The 17,141-nt window shown below is 46.1% G+C and overlaps 1 protein-coding gene and 1 long non-coding RNA gene across 2 annotated transcripts in view; both read left to right on the forward strand.

Annotated features, from left to right (window-relative positions):
- Positions 1-13,452, forward strand: part of LOC311138759 — a 30,791-nt gene extending 17,339 nt beyond the window's left edge. The window contains exons 2-3 of the long non-coding RNA XR_014614067.1: positions 12,873-13,138; positions 13,276-13,452. This is a non-coding gene — a long non-coding RNA (uncharacterized lncRNA). The remainder of the gene's footprint in view (positions 1-12,872; positions 13,139-13,275) is intronic.
- Positions 13,453-13,477: 25 nt separating this feature from the next.
- LOC311138305 (R3H domain-containing protein 2-like) overlaps positions 13,478-17,141 on the forward strand; it is a gene marked incomplete at both ends in the record, with an annotated part of 42,756 nt that continues 39,092 nt past the window's right edge. Inside the window, one exon of the mRNA XM_084172990.1 lies at positions 13,478-13,579. Coding sequence (XP_084029116.1) covers positions 13,478-13,579 — 102 coding nt within the window. The remainder of the gene's footprint in view (positions 13,580-17,141) is intronic.

Genomic DNA, 17,141 nt, shown 5'->3' on the forward strand with positions numbered 1-17,141 from the left:
CAGTAGCCCATCTCCTCTCACTCACAGCTACAGCTCTAATGCTGTTTGCTCCTTCATATATCCACACACTGGCTTTATTCTCCAGGGATAGGGTATGCTGGTCTGGTGGGAAGGAGAGGAGAGTGGCTGAGCCTGTAGGTTTATCTATTGGCAGACTTGTGTGTTAGGCCGAAGCCATGGGACTCAGCAGCACAGCAGTAACATAATGAACACGAGGCAATCCTCATCCTCCCACTTCTAGTACTGGGTGACGGGTCGGTTGGGTGACGGGTCGGTTGGGTGACGGGTCGGTTGGGTGACGGGTCGGTTGGGTGACGGGTCGGTTGGGTGACAGGTCGGTTGGGTGGGTCATTTATATTTGTTTATGTTGAGAGAGAGTAAAATGGGGGTTCACACTTCTCATCCTGGAAACGTAGGGTTTACTGTGCTCAGTGGTTCCCTGCTGTGGTTCAATGTATAACCTGTTTTTATAAATAAATAAATGGGTATTGTTATATTGATTGATTGATTGATTGTTGGGTAAAACAATTCAAGATATACAAAATATTGTATATTATAAAGGACTACAAATGAAACTAGCCCGGGCTATAGGCTACATAACCGCATACAGCGGTTTGAATGTAAACTACATCCCTCCATATCTCCCTGGCTCCTATTTCTTTCATCTCTCTCTCCCTCTTAGCTTTGGTATATTGACTTGTTTGTTTGTTTGACGCTCCTATAGATCCATCGGGCCTTTTATTTGTTCAAAGACATCCAGATGGTCAAAATCTAATCCAATCAAATCAAATTGTATTGGTCACATACACACATTTAGCAGATGTTATTGAGGGTGTAGCGAAATGCTTGTGTTCCTAGCTCCAACAGTGCAGTAGTATCTAACAATTCACAACAATACACAAATCTAAAAGTAAAATAATGGAATATATAAATATTAGGATGAACAATGTCGGAGTGGCATAGACTAAAATACAGTAGAATAGAATACAGTATATACATATGAAACGAGTAAAGCAGTATGTAAACATTATTAAAGTGACTAGTGTTCCATTTATTAAAGTGACCAGTGATTCTATGTATATAGGGCAGCAGCCTCTAAGGTGCAGGGTTGAGTAGCCGGGTGGTAGCCGGCTAGTGATGGCTGTTTAACAGTCTGATGGCCTTGAGATAGAAGCTGTTTTTCATTCTCTCGGTCCCAGCTTTGATGCACCTGTACTGACCTCACCTTCTGGATGATAGCGGAGTGAACAGGCCGTGGCTCGGGAGGTTGATGTCCTTGATGATCTTTTTGGCCTTCCTGTGACACCGGGTGCTGTAGGTGTCCTGGAGGGCAGGCAGTGTGCCCCCGGTGATGCGTTGGGCAGACCGCATCACCCTCTGGAGAGCCCTGCGGTTGTGGGCAGTGCAGTTGCCATACCAGGCGGTGATACAGCCCAACCGGATGCTCTCAATTGTGCATCTGTAAAAGTTTGTGAGGGTTTTAGGTGACAGGCCAAATTTCTTCAGCCTCCTGAGGTTGAAGAGGTGCCGTTGCGCCTTCTTCACCACACTGTCTGTGTGGGTGGATCATTTCAGTTTGTCAGTGATGTGTATACCGAGGAACTTTAAGATGTCCACCTTCTCCACTGCGGTCCTGTCAGAAAGCAGCAAGTAAAATGTCCACAGTTGAACGGAAGGGAAGGTCAATGGCGGTAGTAAGGTAACGCTAGTAGCAGGGCAGGGGGAGGGGGAGTGTGCTACAAAACCTACGCACTGACTGGGTATAAACCTGGTAGAAATAATACGCTGTAACACTTCCTCAGATCCTGCATTACTCATTACCGTTACAATTAACCATTACCGTTACAATTAACCATTACTCATTACCGTTACAATTAACCATTACCATTACTCATTACCGTTACAATTAACCATTACCGTTACAATTAACCATTACCATTACTCATTACCGTTACAATTAACCATTACCATTACTCATTACCGTTACAATTAACCATTACGTTACAATTAACCATTACTCATTACCGTTACAATTAACCATTACCATTACTCATTACCGTTGCAATTACTCATAACCGTTACAATTAACCATTACAATTAACCATTACCATTACTCATTACTGTTGGTCTGGTGTTGGTCTCCTTGGCTCAGGTTGAAATGCACATGTATGTCGTGCTATGCACTTTTTCAGTAGTCATTGAACAAGACAAGATCATTTGAATAGAATGATGCTTTTCACTGTCATTAAATAGTTGCGGATACAACTAAATGTTAGGCACTTTGTCACAAATATTGCTGTTGTGCAAATCTGTTACTTTCTGGTGTAAAGTAGTCTACATAATAGGACAATTAGAACATCTAACTTGAATTCCTTCTGTCTTTTCTGTTGCCGTGCCTCACCCACCATAATCGTGAGCACTTGGGAGGAAAGAGGGAGGTTTTTTCGCAGTAGCTTTCCGTTTGGGGGGAGGAGGAGAGAGGGGAGGAGGAGAGAGGGAAGAAAATAGAGAGGATGCTGGTTTTGGAGGAGGGGAGAGGTGCATGCTGGTTTAGGAGAAAGAGGAGAGAGGGGAGGAGGGGAGAGGAGGAGGTACATGCTGGTTAAGGAGGAGAGAGGAGGAGGTGCATGCTGGTTTAGGAGGAAGAGGAGGAGGAGGAGGGGAGGTGCAGGCTGGTTTAGGAGGAGGAGGTGAAGAAGAGCGGTGTTGCAGGCAGGTACAGTAGGTAAGCAGATGGCTGTTCTCTGTGAAAGTCAGTGAGAGGAGAAAAGGGAGGTGGAGCAGGAGGAGTTACAGGCTGGTTTAGGAGAAGCAGGAATAGGAGAGGGGGAGAGGAGAAGGAGGAGGGAGGAGTGTTGCATCAGCTAGGGCTAGGTGAGAGCAGATGGCTGTTGTCCTGTTACTGCGGTCAGGTCCGAGACGTGATCATGATCTGGCACAGTGCTCTAGGTGACGTGTACACCTCCAGCACCACTCCCTAATTAAAGGACAAGTTTACTTTTTTTCAACCAAATCTGTATTTTGGATGTAAATGGCATCTTATAGGAGTGTCAATACATTTTTTTTTTTTTTTTTTTTTGCGATTTCACTTGTTTTTGAGAAACTTACCCCACCTGCGATACACTTCCTCATTGCTCGTTCAGCAGTATGGGGGCAGCGGATAAACATGAACATAGGCTCCAGAAACGCCTAAATACGTCCTTTAAGAAACGGCAAAGCTCTCAGTATAGTGATGCAGGTCTTTAGATGTTTTACACATGAAATTGTTATTCCCGAACTTTATCCGCAATGTTATATTCCATTTTGTGCAACTCGAGCGGTTTACCCTACCCAGCTGTTCCATTCTCTATGTATCCTGCTGCTAGAATGGACGGAGAGGTATCGCTAGAGTCGTCACAAAATGGAATATAACGTTGTGGATAAAGTTCCGAATGACACAATTTCATGTGTACAACATCTAAAGACCTGCATTACTATACTGAGAGCTTTGCCGTTTCTTAAAACAGGTTTTTAGAAATCTTTGCTAATTTATAAAAAATAAAAAACGGAAATATCACATTTTACGTAAGTATTCAGACCCTTTACTAGGTACTTTTGTTGAAGCACCTTTGGCAGCAATTACAGCCTTGAGTCTTCTTGGGTATGAAGCTTGGCACACCTGTATTTGGGGAGTTTCTCCCATTCTTCTCTGCAGATCATCTCAAGCTCTGTCAGGTTGAATGGGGAGCGTTGCTGCACAGCTATTCTCTGGTCTCTCCAAAGATGTTAGATCGGCTTCAAGTCCAGGCTCTGGCTGGGCCACTCAAGGACATTCAGAGACTTGTCCCTGAGCCTCTCCTGCGTGTTCTTGGCTGTGTGCTTAGGGTCATTGTCCTGTTGGAAGGTGAGCATATGTCATGAGTCAAAAGATTTAGTGTAAAAAGGGTCAATGCAGATAGTCCGGGTAGCTATTGGTTAACTATTTAACTAACTATTTAGCAGTCTTATGGCTTGGGGTAGAAGCTGTTCAGGGTCCTGTTGGTTCCAGACTTGGTGCATCCGTACCGGTTTGCCGTGCGGTAGCAGAGAGAACAGTCTATGACTGGGGTGGCTGGAGTCTGACATTTCTTAGGGCCTTCCTCTGACACCGTCTGGTATAGAGGTCCTGGATGGCAGGGAGCTCGGCCCCAGTGATGTACTGGGCCGTACGCACTACCCTCTGTAGCGCCTTGCGGTCGGATACCAAGCAGTTTCCATACCAAGCGGTGATGCAGCCAGTCAAGATGCTCTGCTCTCAATGGTGCAGCTGTAGAACTTTCTGAGGGCCCATGCCAAATCTTTTCAACCTCCCGAGGGGGAAGATTGTGTGGACAATGAGGCACTTGAAGCTCTCGACCTGTTCCACTACAGCCCCGTCTCTAGTGAGTCTGTCAGTTGAGAGCTGGTGTGTTGTTGCTGTGGAACCCACTGCTCATGCTCATTCTCTCTGTCATCTGCTCTGTGTGTCCCAGACCCTGACCTAAGGGGCATGGATCAGAAAACCAGTCAGTATCTAGTGTGACCACCATTTGCCTCATGCAGCGCGACACATCTCCTTCACATAGAGTTGATCAGGCTGTTGATTGTTGCCTGTGGAATGTTTTCCCTCTCCTCTTCAATGGCTGTGCAAAGTTGCTGGATATTGGTGGGAACTGGAATACGCTGTTTGTACACGTCAATCCAGAGCATCCCAAACATGCTCAATGGGTGACATGTCTGGTGAGTGTGCAGGCCTCTAAAATGACGTTGGAGGTGGCTTATGGTAGAGAAATGAACATTCAATTCTGATGGACATTACTGCAGTCAGCATGCCAATTGCATGCTCCCTCAACTTGTGGCATTGTTGTGTGACAAAACTATTGTCCCCAGTACAAGGTGCACCTGTGTAATGATCATGCTGTTTCTTGATATGCCACACCTGTCAGGTGGATGGATTATCTTGGCGAAAAAGAAATGCTCACTAACAGGGATGTAAACAAATTTGTGCTCAACATTTGAGAGAAATAAACTTTTTGTGCATATGGAAAATTTCTGGGATCTTTTATTTCAGCTCGTGAAACATGGGACCAACACTTTACATGTTGCGTTTATATTTTTGTTCAGTATAATATGGCTTTGATTTATCAATGAAAACATGCATATATTTTGCGTGCGACAGTTTGATAAATCCCATTAATTTGTGGTGCACACAAATCCATGTACCCCCAGGTGATGCCCCAGGTGAGAACAGCCTAATGGGACAGGGCCTAATGGGACAGGGCCTAATGGGAATAATGGGACAGGGACTAATGGGACAGGGCCTATTGGGACTAATGGGACAGGGCCTATTGGGACTAATGGGACAGGGCCTATTGGGACTAATGGGACAGGGCCTAATGGGAATAATGGGACAGGGTCTAATGGGACAGGGACTAATGGGACAGGGCCTAATGGGAATAATGGGACAGGGTCTAATGGGACAGGGACTAATGGGACAGGGCCTATTGGGACTAATGGGACAGGGCCTATTGGGACTAATGGGACATGGCCTAATGGGACATGGCCTAATGGGCCTAATGGGACAGGGCCTAATGGGACTAATGGGACAGGGCATAATGGGACAGGGCCTAATGGGACTAATGGGACAGGGCCTAATGGGACAGGGCATAATGGGACAGGGCCTAATGGGACGGGGCCTAATGGGACGGGGCCTAATGGGACAGGGAATAATGGGACAGGGCATAATGGGACAGGGCCTAATGGGACTAATAGGACAGGGCCTACTGGGACAGGGCCTATTGGGACTAATGGGACAGGGCCTAATGGGACAGGGCATAATGGGACTAATGGGACAGGGCCTAATGGGACAGGGCCTAATGGGACAGGGCCTAATGGGACTGGGCCTAATGGGACTGGGCCTAATGGGACTGGGCCTAATGGGACTGGGCCTAATGGGACTGGGCCTAATGGGACAGGGCCTAATGGGCCTAATGGGACTGGGCCTAATGGGACAGGGCCTAATGGGACAGGGCCTAATGGGACTAATGGGACAGGGCCTAATGGGACTAATGGGACGGGGCCTAATGGGACAGGGCCTAATGGGACGGGGCCTAATGGGACAGGGCCTAATGGGACTAATGGGACTGGGCCTAATGGGACGGGGCCTAATGGGACTCATGGGACAGGGCCTAATGGGACAGGGCCTAATGGGACTCATGGGACAGGGCCTAATGGGACAGGGCCTAATGGGACTAATATGACTGGGCCAAATGGGACAGGGCCTAATGGGACAGGGCCTAATGGGACTAATGGGACAGGGCCTAATGGGACGGGGCCTAATGGGACTCATGGGACAGGGCCTAATGGGACTAATGGGACAGGGCCTAATGGGACTAATGGGACAGGGCCTAATGGGACGGGGCCTAATGGGACAGGGCCTAATGGGACTAATGGGATGGGGACTAATGGGACAGGGCCTAATGGGACAGGGCCTAATGGGACAGGGCCTAATGGGACAGCCTAATGTATGTAGATCACAGCTTTCGCAATCTAATGCCTCTGTCCCGCTTATTTTCTTCCTCTATCTCTCCCTCTGTATCATCAATCACACAGTATAACCTCATGTGTCCATATCGACAGCTTGACTGATGACATTGATCTATTATAGAGTTCAGGGCAGAAGGTTTCAGCCTAAAACGGCACACCACACAGTATAGCTAACTTGGAACAGCTCAGGGAGATATAGCCATTTTGGCCACACACAGGTTTTTCTTTATGCATCAATATTTATTTTATTTTTCATTGAGAGATTGTGGTTGCTTTCAGCTAGCCAGTTGCGCTCCAAATCCTGGATGGAAGCCACTGGACAGGAGCGCTGCCCAAGTCTGTAGTCAGGATTGGTGGTAGATGTTTGGGGGAGAGAGGGAAGTAGCAGGGGACCTAGCTGGCTGGCTGGCTGGTTGGCTGGCTGGCTGGCTGGCTGGTTGAAGGGAGAAGGGGATGGCGGGATGGATGGATAGACAGTGTCCTCTATTCTAGTCATCTCTTTCTCTAGGAGCTGCAGTCTGGATCGGGAGAGGGAGGGAGAGAGGGAGGGAGTCCTCCATTCTAGTCATCTCTTTCTCTAGGAGCTGCAATCGGGAGGGAGGGAATGGGCATTGCTCACGTGATAGATGGTTCAGATTGGATGGATGGCTCAATTGGTTGCAGCAATGGAGCACGGTGTGTACTGTCTACAACTGTGGGTTTGCTACCTACCTGGACCACATGCACAGAGGCCTATATTAACTAGCTTTGTGATTTATTGATTTATTGGGAAAAAAGGTGCACTGAGTACAACCCGGGGATAACACATTAAAGTGAAAATCACTTGTTTCTAACGTGGTCCCTGATGGAGTACACACCACACAGACCAGACACAGGAAATCAGCAATAGTCCCTACAGTACAAAACAGCATCATTAGAAGAAATTACTAAAAAAGGAAAGCTACAGTCAACCTGTCCTAGAGATCCTAATCTCATCATTTGTCCTCCTGGACTCTGCAAACATTATACATCAATACATCTATATCGTTATCAGTAATACTGTAACAGCTAAGATGGCCTCGTGGCCAGACCTCTGCCTGCACCGTTCTGATGTAGCAGAGGCATAAATGCTTGTCAGTGACACTAAGTGCTTGAGAGAAATGATAGGCCTAAGGGCCATATATTTTAACTAGCGATGTTCGGGGAAATATGAAGGTATTTCTGAAACATCTGGTGAAAGTTTTTATTTTTTTTCTACACTTTTTGCAGCATGGAAATAAGGCAAGAGATGTATGTGACTCAGGCTAGTCTGAGTAGATGGCTTCTAGCTGTCCATATGGGAGTGTAGGGGCCCCAGGAAGAGTAGTCCACTGCCCTCGAGGTTTACTAGTTAGCTCCTCGGGCTTCTCTGTCTGTGTCTGTCTGCTCCTCAATCTGCTTAGTTCAGGGGTCACCTGGAACAGATCTGCTGATCTGCACCCGTAAGGCTATTCACGACACAACACAACACAGCACAGAACAGAGTAGTGTGTGAGGGAGTCATTCATCTGTACATGTCACTAGAATGTTTGTGAATTGGATCACTTTTCGTGTGTGTGCGTGAAAGAGCTGAGCTCCTTAAATCCGCAGAGCTAGGTAATTGGGGAAGGAAAAAGGGTGATACTGAGAGGTGTGTGTGTGTGTGTGTGTGTGTGTGTGTGTGTGTGTGTGTGTGTGTGTGTGTGTGTGTTTTAGGGTTCGACATGGAGGGTGCTACAAAGAGGGAGGTGTGTGTTTGGGTTCGGCAGGCAGGAAGGGGGGTGAGCGAGAGAGAGGTGTGTTTGGGTTCGGCAGGCAGGAAGGGGGGTGCTACAGAGAGATGGGGGTGTTGAGGGAGCTCTCTGGTTTTCTCTTGGTGACAGAGCCTGTTGCCATGGAGCTGGGCCTCCCATTGGTGGAGGCCTCAGCCAATCACACGGCAGCACAGTCTGTTTCATCATTGATATGTTTTTTCTCTCTTCTGCTCCCTCTGCGCTCTCTCTCTCTCTCTCTCTCTGTGTCTCTCTGTCTCTCTCTGTCTCTCTCTATGTCTGTGTCTCTCTCTGTGTCTGTGTCTCTCTCTGTCTCTCTCTCTCTCTGTCTCTCTCTCTCTCTGTCTCTCTCTCTCTCTGTCTCTCTCTATGTCTGTGTCTCTCTCTGTCTCTCTCTCTGTCTCTCTCTCTCTCTCTCTCTGTCTCTCTCTCTCTCTGTCTCTCTCTGTCTGTGTCTCTCTCTGTGTCTGTGTCTCTCTCTCTCTCTCTCTCTCTCTGTCTCTCTCTCTCTGTGTCTCTCTGTCTCCCTCTGTCTCTCTCTGTGTCTCTGTCTCTCTCTATGTCTGTGTCTCTCTCTGTGTCTGTGTCTCTCTCTGTCTCTCTCTCTCTCTCTCTCTCTGTCTCTCTCTCTCTCTGTCTCTCTCTCTGTCTCTCTCTGTCTCTCTCTCTGTCTCTGTCTCTCGCTCTCTCTCTGCTCCCCCTTCCCAAACTAGAACAAGTGCAGAAATTACGTAAGATCTATAATGGGAGCGGGACCAATTTCCGGGATTTGTTTTGACCGTGTTTTATTTGAGTGGTAGCCTCCGATCCATGCAGCGTACTTCTGAATTAAGCTAACCACGTTACGCTTGATTCATTGACATAGAATCATCCTAGGTTTCAACATAGCGTCACATGGAGCACAAACCCTCTGCAGGGCATGTAACTAACTCCTACATGATTTCAGTGTCCTGAGTCATCGGCCTGTGTTGAATGTAAAGACTTGTGGATAAGAATGGATGCAGCATGCTTAGAGTCCCCACTCTGTAGTGGTAGTTCATCCAAGATAAACATTCATCTGTAATTCTAGTGTTATTATACCACACTCTTACAAGTACTTGTCCTGACTCCTGGCAGTCTAGTGATAATGAGCTCATATGATGAACATTCATTGACAAGTGTGGCTGGAAATAGTTGAGGTAGTCATCTGTTTTTTATTCAAATCTCATGAATGGAGGGAAGAAGTTAGTTACATTTTTTTAGGCCAAGCAGGGGCAACTGTCCCTCTCTCTCTCATTTCAATTCAAAGGGCTTTATTGGCTTGGGAAACGTATGTTAACATTGCCAAAGCAAGTGAAATAGATAATAAACAAAAGTGAAATAAACAATACAAAATTAACAGTAAACATTACACTCACTAAAGTTCCAAAATAATATACATTTCTCTCTTTCTTTCTCCATACTGGTATCTTTCTCTCTCTCTCCCGCCCACATTCCAGAACTCCTTCACTCATCAATAATGGATAGAAAGGATCCCCCCTCTCTTTATCTCTCTCTCTCTCTCTCTCTCTCTCTCTCTCCTCTCTGTCATTTATAATGAACAAGGGAGGGGTGATCCTGGCCAACATCTCTTCTATCTCTCTCTCTCTCTCTCTGTCTCTCCCTCAATCCTGACCTGCCACACACACTCTCGCTCTCTCTTTCCTCTTCTCTGTCATAGAGGATACCCCTGCTCTGCCCCGCCTCCTTTCTGTCCTCTCTCTCTTCCTCTCTTAATGTTCATCCTGCTGACATCATCCTCCCCCTCTCTGCTCAGCTGACTCAATGCTGTGGGACGCGTTCAGCTCTGACTCATTCCCCGTCTGTCTCTCTCTCTCTCTCTCTCTCTCTCTCTGTCTCTCTCTCTCTGTCTCTCTCTCTCTGTCTGTCTCTGTCTCTCTCTCTCAAATTCAAGCTGCTTTATTGGCATGAAAAACATTGCGTCAATATTGCCAAAACAACAATGTATACAATAAACCTTGTAATAAAATAATAAAGAATAACAAATAATAATATAAAATGGTGGATAATAATAATAATAATAATAATAATAATAATAATAATAATAATAATAATAACAACAACAACAATAAAATGGTAACAGTCAATAGTAGAAATATAATAAATAGAAAAGGCTAAACATGGAAAATGAAACTATAACTAACTAACTAACTGTCATCCTCACCATTACATCAGTACTACAACTACCATCATCATTATTACTACTACTACTACCACCACCACCATCATATCTCTGTCTCTCTGTCTCGCTCTCTTTCTCCCTCTCTCTCTCTCTCTCTCTGTTCCTCACAGCTCCCTCTATTTGACATATGTGTACACTGTGCTACATTTCCATTCACCTTCATCTTTCATTCAGATTCTGCAGGAGAGACGCTCTCCTCTCCATTATAAAATCCAACCTGCTAACAGGCCATGTGATTACAGCTGCAATTTATAAATGAGAACTAGAAGCTGATGATGGATACATTGTTTCCCTTTTCTCATATCTAGGTGAAATACATAGCCCTATAGCTTACAAAAGCCTACATTATAGCATACACCCCAGTCAGCTGTTTCCCCATGGTACTAACTATTGCTTAGACCCTGACCTCTTATGACCCACTAAAAAAAATGAACGGGGGGACAGGGAGTCAGTACCTGCACTAAATACCCTCAGTGAATCTGTCTACTGCAGGCTTTGTCTGTTCCAGACCTTGGTTCATATACTATTTGAAATATTACAATTCATTTGAGAATTCTCTCCACTGTATCTCTCTCTCCCCTGGATCTCTCTCCACTGTATCTCTCTCTCCACTGTATTTCTCTCCACTGTATATCTCTCCCCACTGTATCTCTCGCTCCACTGTATCTCTCGCTCCACTGGATCTCTCTCCACTGTATTTCTCTCCACTGTATATCTCTCCCCATCTCTCTCCACTGTATCTCTCGCTGCACTGTATTTCTCTCCACTGTATCTCTCTCTCTCTCGCTCCACTGTATCTCTCGCTCCACTGTATCTCTCTCCACTGTATCTCTCTCTCTCTCTCGCTCCACTGTATTTCTCTCCACTGTATCTCTCGCTCCACTGTATCTCTCTCCACTGTATTTGTCTCCACTGTATCTCTCTCTCCACTGTATCTCACTCCCCTGGATCTCTCTCTCCACTGTATCTCTCTCCACAGTATCTCTCTCCACGGTATATCTCTCTCCCCATCTTTCTCCGCTGTATCTCTCTCCACTGTATCTCTCTCCACTGTATCTCTCTCCCCATCTCTATCCACACCTTATCTCTCTCCACTGTATCTCTCTCCCCATCTCTCTCCACACCTTATCTCTCTCCACTGTATCTCTCTCCCCATCTATCTCCACTGTATCTCACTCCCCATCTCTCCACTGTATCTCTCTCCCCATCTCTCCACTGTATCTCTCTCCCATCTATCTCCACTGTATCTCTCCCCATCTCTCTCCACTGTATCTCTCTCCCCATCTCTCTCCACTATCTCTCCTCTCTCGTCTCTCCCTCTTTTTCTCTGTCTCAACGCAAACGGCAGAAGCTGAGAATGATGTTGCTGTCAGAGAGAGAATGGGGAGAGAGCGTCGCTGAGAGAGGGAGAGAGAGACTTTTACTGGCATCGCTCGATTCATTCATAAGCGCCCCATTTTCACGCTCATTCAGTTTTTCTGGCAGAGCAAGAACTGTGTTTTAGCACAATCTCCTCTCCTCTCCTCTGCCCCTCAGCTGTCTTATTGTTCTGCTCAGACCTTATCTAGTCATTTCGATAATGTTGAACTGTATGTTTGAGTGACAGTTTTGCAGCATGTCTGTGTCTCCCGTTCTCTATCTGTTGAGATAAGTCTGTGGTGCAGAGTTGCATAAGCCTCCTCAGGGCCGAGTGCAGTTGGTTGGCATTCATCTGTGTGTGTGCCCCCTGGTCATTGATGCAATGTGGTGCTGCTGCCTCAGTGATGGTGCTGCTGCCTTGCTGTGCCTGGGTCTTCCCCTGCTGTGGGAATCCCTGCCTGCCATACAGCCTCCTCTCTGTACCACACACACACAGCTTCCTGATGACTTCAGAGGAAATGGTGTTAAGCTGAAGAGAACACAGCGTTGTGTGTGTGTGTGTGTGTGTGTGTCTTGCTCTGGGGTGTGTGTGTGTCTTGCTCTGGGGTGTGTGTGTGTGTGTGTCTTGCTCTGGGGTGTGTGTGTGTGTTTGCATGTGTTGTCGAGTAGTGAGAGCGCCGCCTGTCCTGAAGGTGTTTGCAGTATACCATCATGTTTTCATTCGCTTGGTGTGTTAAAGAGTGAGCGGGAGAGAGAAACACACTGTCTCTACTCTGTCAGTAGGTTGTGGTAAAGTTTCTGAACGAAAACAAGTAATATTTCAACCCAGGTCTGCAAGTGTTCATTAATGGACTGAATTCATACTTCCACAGCCAGCCCGATAGCTCTGTACTCCCACGCTTTGAGCAGTGAGTCAGCCTGGACCCAGTCAGTGTGTTGTAACGGTTAGTGACGTCATTCTGCCTTCCTCTTATCCCCAGCGGTCCTGGCTGGAGGAGCTCTCATCAACATGCTGCTGCACTGAGACACACGGACGGATAGATTGACGGACGGACGGACGTACAGACCGATAGACCCCCTCTCTTCCCCGTATCGGCTGTTTCTCCCCCTGCTACCTCCCCCCCTGTACGGAACTTGCTATGGAATGCCCTCACCCAGCGGACCGGCACAGTCCTCCTCTATAGGGCCCTCTCCTGGGAACACACTCCATAAGGAATCAGCACAGAACAGCTGATCTCCTCCTCAGGTACAGTTCACTGTATACATTAACTACATTATCGGTATCTCTCGACTCCCATGTTTAGGGTCTTTAGCCCTAGTCAAAACCTGAACCTGTACGGCCTTGAACCTCGCTTTTTCTTTCTCCTTCTCCCTCCCCTGCAGCAGTCTCTGAGTCCTCCTACCCTACAACCCCTCCCCTGAGAAGATGTCTGTGCGCCTGGCTGGGGAGGACATCCAGACGGAGGGTGATAGTGGAAGTAGTGGACTGCTCAATGATGACTCTGTCAACGGAGGGAAGCTCTCCCCATCCCCTGAGCCTTGCCAGGGGCAGGAGGGCACTGGGGCTGGGGGCACCGGGGAAGGCATGCAGGGCACTGGGACTGGGGGCACCGGAGAGGGCACGGAGGGCACTGGGGGCACCGGAGAGGGCACGGAGGCAGAGGAGAGCGCCGCACAGGACTCACAGGTAACTGACCTCCACGGGACTTTGGTTGCGTCCCAATAATCTCTCCTTTCACCCGAATTGAAGACTTGTTCACTTCCCTTCATGGATTTTAAATGGAAATGACTGGTGTTTGGGACCTCCCTAGTCCACGCCAACACCAATCCAATGCTTTTACATTGGTGGGGGGTAGTGAACGAGTACACACTTCAGGAGGAAGGAGAGATCATTGGGACGCACCCTTTTGCCTCCTCTGCACTGCACTTCTAGGGTTGCAATTTCCAGAAAAGCTTTTTAAGGAATAACCTACTACGCTACAGAATAAAATGTCTGTGAATTTACAACATATTCAGACATTTATATTGTAATGACAAAGTATATATATTTTTCTGACGTGCTCAAAATAAACAGTGAGACGTCTTTTTCAGCTCTGAACCTCCTCTCCCATCTTGCATTGCACAGTTGCTTACGGCCACGATGCGCATGCACTGCAAGCCTGTGAACGGAGTGTAGTGGGGATGGGTTGGCAGAGTTGGATGATGTTATGGTTGAGACAAATTGCCCCTTTTAGTGAATTACTGTCATTGACACTATAGTGTTGAGCGATAAGTGCTTTGAGTTCGGTTTCGGTTCGATTATTACAAAATCACGGTTTTCGATTATTTTTTTATTTTTTTAATGCATTATATATATTTTAGAGCTTCCCTCAGCCATCGCCTGCCTTTTTCCTGACACTGACAGTGGGTTGAATGCTGTAACAACACAGAATAAAACAATAAATAAGAGGTCAATGATGGCTGTGAATGCCCATTACGCCTTATCACTTATTAACCGTAATGTATTCACATTACTTAAATAACTTTGATAAAATATTTCAGTTGTTTATATTACTTAGTTTTTATTTGATCACTTTTATTATTTTTCATACCTTTTCATACCTTCAAGCAGTAGTAGCCAGCCAGCTGGACAACCATCTAAAGTTCTCATGTGCTCCCCATTGAACGAGTCATCCTATTTAGCTAGGCTTCAAAGTAAATAAGGCATACTTTCAAGACTGCTTATTACTAACTACTACAACTATCAATCGGGTAGAGCTTCCTCACCAACTGGCTATATCCCCCTCGTTGTTGTGTGGTCATTCCTCTCTCATGCGGTCTCATATGGTGTGTATCCACCTCTGTCCGTGGCCCGGAAAGAATGGGCGCAATGGATTATGGTCATTGTAGTTAATTACCACGTTTCTGCGCTAAAACTAGGTTGAATAGTTGCCTAATGAAAACTACAACTTCCAATCAGCCCACCGTCCCACATAGTTCTTGACTTATGCCGCGTTCAAATACTTGTCGGAACTAGGAAACTCTAACATTTCCGATGTGCTAACTGGTTGTAGCTATACAAGCATTAAGCAAGTCAGAAATGTCAGAGTTCCGACTAGCTTTGATTTCTCCTTAGAGAAATGGCACTTTGAGCTCACAAAAAAAAAACGAAATGGGTTCGAGGAATTTAATCGACGTCGGTCAGCTAGTTTAATAACCTAAACAAACGTTTTTCGCTTAGCACTATACACATTTTATAAGCAAATTGCATGTTCTCTTCGTGCCTTGCTTGAATATTGAATTTGAAGCAGGGTTATCTATCTAGCTAGATTCACTGTAGTTAGCTGCTTCTAGTCCAAGCTACCTGCTTCGGCTGGTTGGCTAGCTAGCGACGTTGCTGTTACCAGTCAAGTGCTTCAAACTAGTTAGCTAGCAAGTTGGACTGCATAACAACATATTACATGACATATCGTCGTCGTTGGCCTGCAAGAGTAGCTAGCTTTGTTTCTGCTTGCTCAATGCAGGCAGCTGACGAGTAGTGCTGGCTTGTGCCAGCTAGCGGCATAGCCAGCCATGGTTAGCTAGCCACATGGTCCAGCCGAAGGTAGCTAGCAAGCTAGCAGGTAGCTAGCTAGTTTGTTGAAACTATGAAATATAGCTAGCTATGCTTCTAGCATCGAACTAATTACACATGATCTACATCTTAACAGGTTTCAGTAGACATTTCAGGTGTAGGCGGGTTGAATGAGTGCAGCTGCTGCTGGCTACTGTAGCTACTATATTCATCATGATTTCTAATGACATGACTCAGTTGTTACTTAGTCGTTAAATCGGTTTGTTCAAGATTTAGACGCCTGAAAGGAAGGTTAGATAGCTACTATCCAACCACAGTCTAGGCTGACAACAGCTGGACAGTGGCCCTGCCCAGAGGGTTTTGAGTAGAAAGGATACAGATTTTGTCAGCAGGTTGGGAGAATTAGGGAAAGGTTAGGAAAAGGGTTAGCTCAAATGCCAAAATAAATAGACTTTTGGCGTAAATTTGACAAAAGCTGTATTCTTTCTAGCCATGACCTGCCCAGAGAGAGATTTCAAGTTGTAATGTCACATGCACAAGTACAGTGAAATGCCTTTCTTGCAAACTCAAAACCCAACAATGCAATAATCAATAACAATGTATTACTGGAAACCCCCTCACAAGAAAGAAGAATAGTAAATATGAAATACACATTTAATTAAGTAAGCATACTATATACAGAAATATTTAAAGAGTCAGATCCAATACCATATTTACATGTTCAGGGACACTGGAGTGATTGAGGTAGATATGTATAGGGGTAAGGTGACTATATACAGGGTCGGTTCAATACCATATTTACATGTGCAGGGATACTGGAGTGATGGAGGTAGATATGTATAGGGGTAAGGGAGCTAGGCCACAGGATATAAGATAAACAGAGTAGCAGCAGCTTGCATGTGAGTGGGTGTGCGGGTGTGTAGAGTCAGTATAAATGTATGTGCTACTCTGAGCAAATGATGGAGTGTGTGTTGGAGTGACAGTGTGTGTGAGTGTGTAGGGCCCTGTGAGTGTGCATAGAGACACTGCAAATATTGAAATAAAAGGTCAATAAAGATACAAGGTTAACTCAGATAGTCCATGTAGCTATTTTGTTAGCTATTTATCAGTCTTATTGCTTGGGGATAGAAGCTGTTCAAGAGCCTGTTGGTGTCAGACTTGATGCACCGGGTACCGGTTGCCGTGCGGAAGCAGAGAGAATAGTCTATGGCTTGGGTGGTTGGAGTCTTTGACGATTCTCCGGGCCTTCTTTTCACACCGCCTGATATAGATGTCCTGGATGGCAGGGAGCTCGGCCCCAGTGATGTACTGGGCTGTCCGCACCACCCTCTGTAGCGTCATGCGATCGAGGGTGGTGCTATTGCCATACCAAGCATCGATGCAGGCCAGTCAATATGCTCTCAGTGGTACAGCTGTATAACCTTTTCAGGATTAGAGGGCCCATGCCAAACCTTTTCAATCTCCTGTGGGGGAAGAGGCCCTGTCGCGCCTGTTTCACGACTGTGCATTGCATTGTGGGTTTGTAGTCAACTACAGTATAGGAAGTGGAATAGTCTCTGTTTCCACAGCACCCACAGTTTCTCCCTATATTAACAACAAAATGAAACATTTGTTCACTAAAATATGGTTTTCCACATATTTATTTAAAATGGTAAATTGTAAATAGTTTTGAGTGTAGCTAGTATTCCTAGTATTA

Source organism: Coregonus lavaretus (genome assembly GCF_964263955.1).
Source record: "Coregonus lavaretus genome assembly, chromosome: 12".
Classification (NCBI taxonomy): domain Eukaryota; kingdom Metazoa; phylum Chordata; class Actinopteri; order Salmoniformes; family Salmonidae; genus Coregonus; species Coregonus lavaretus.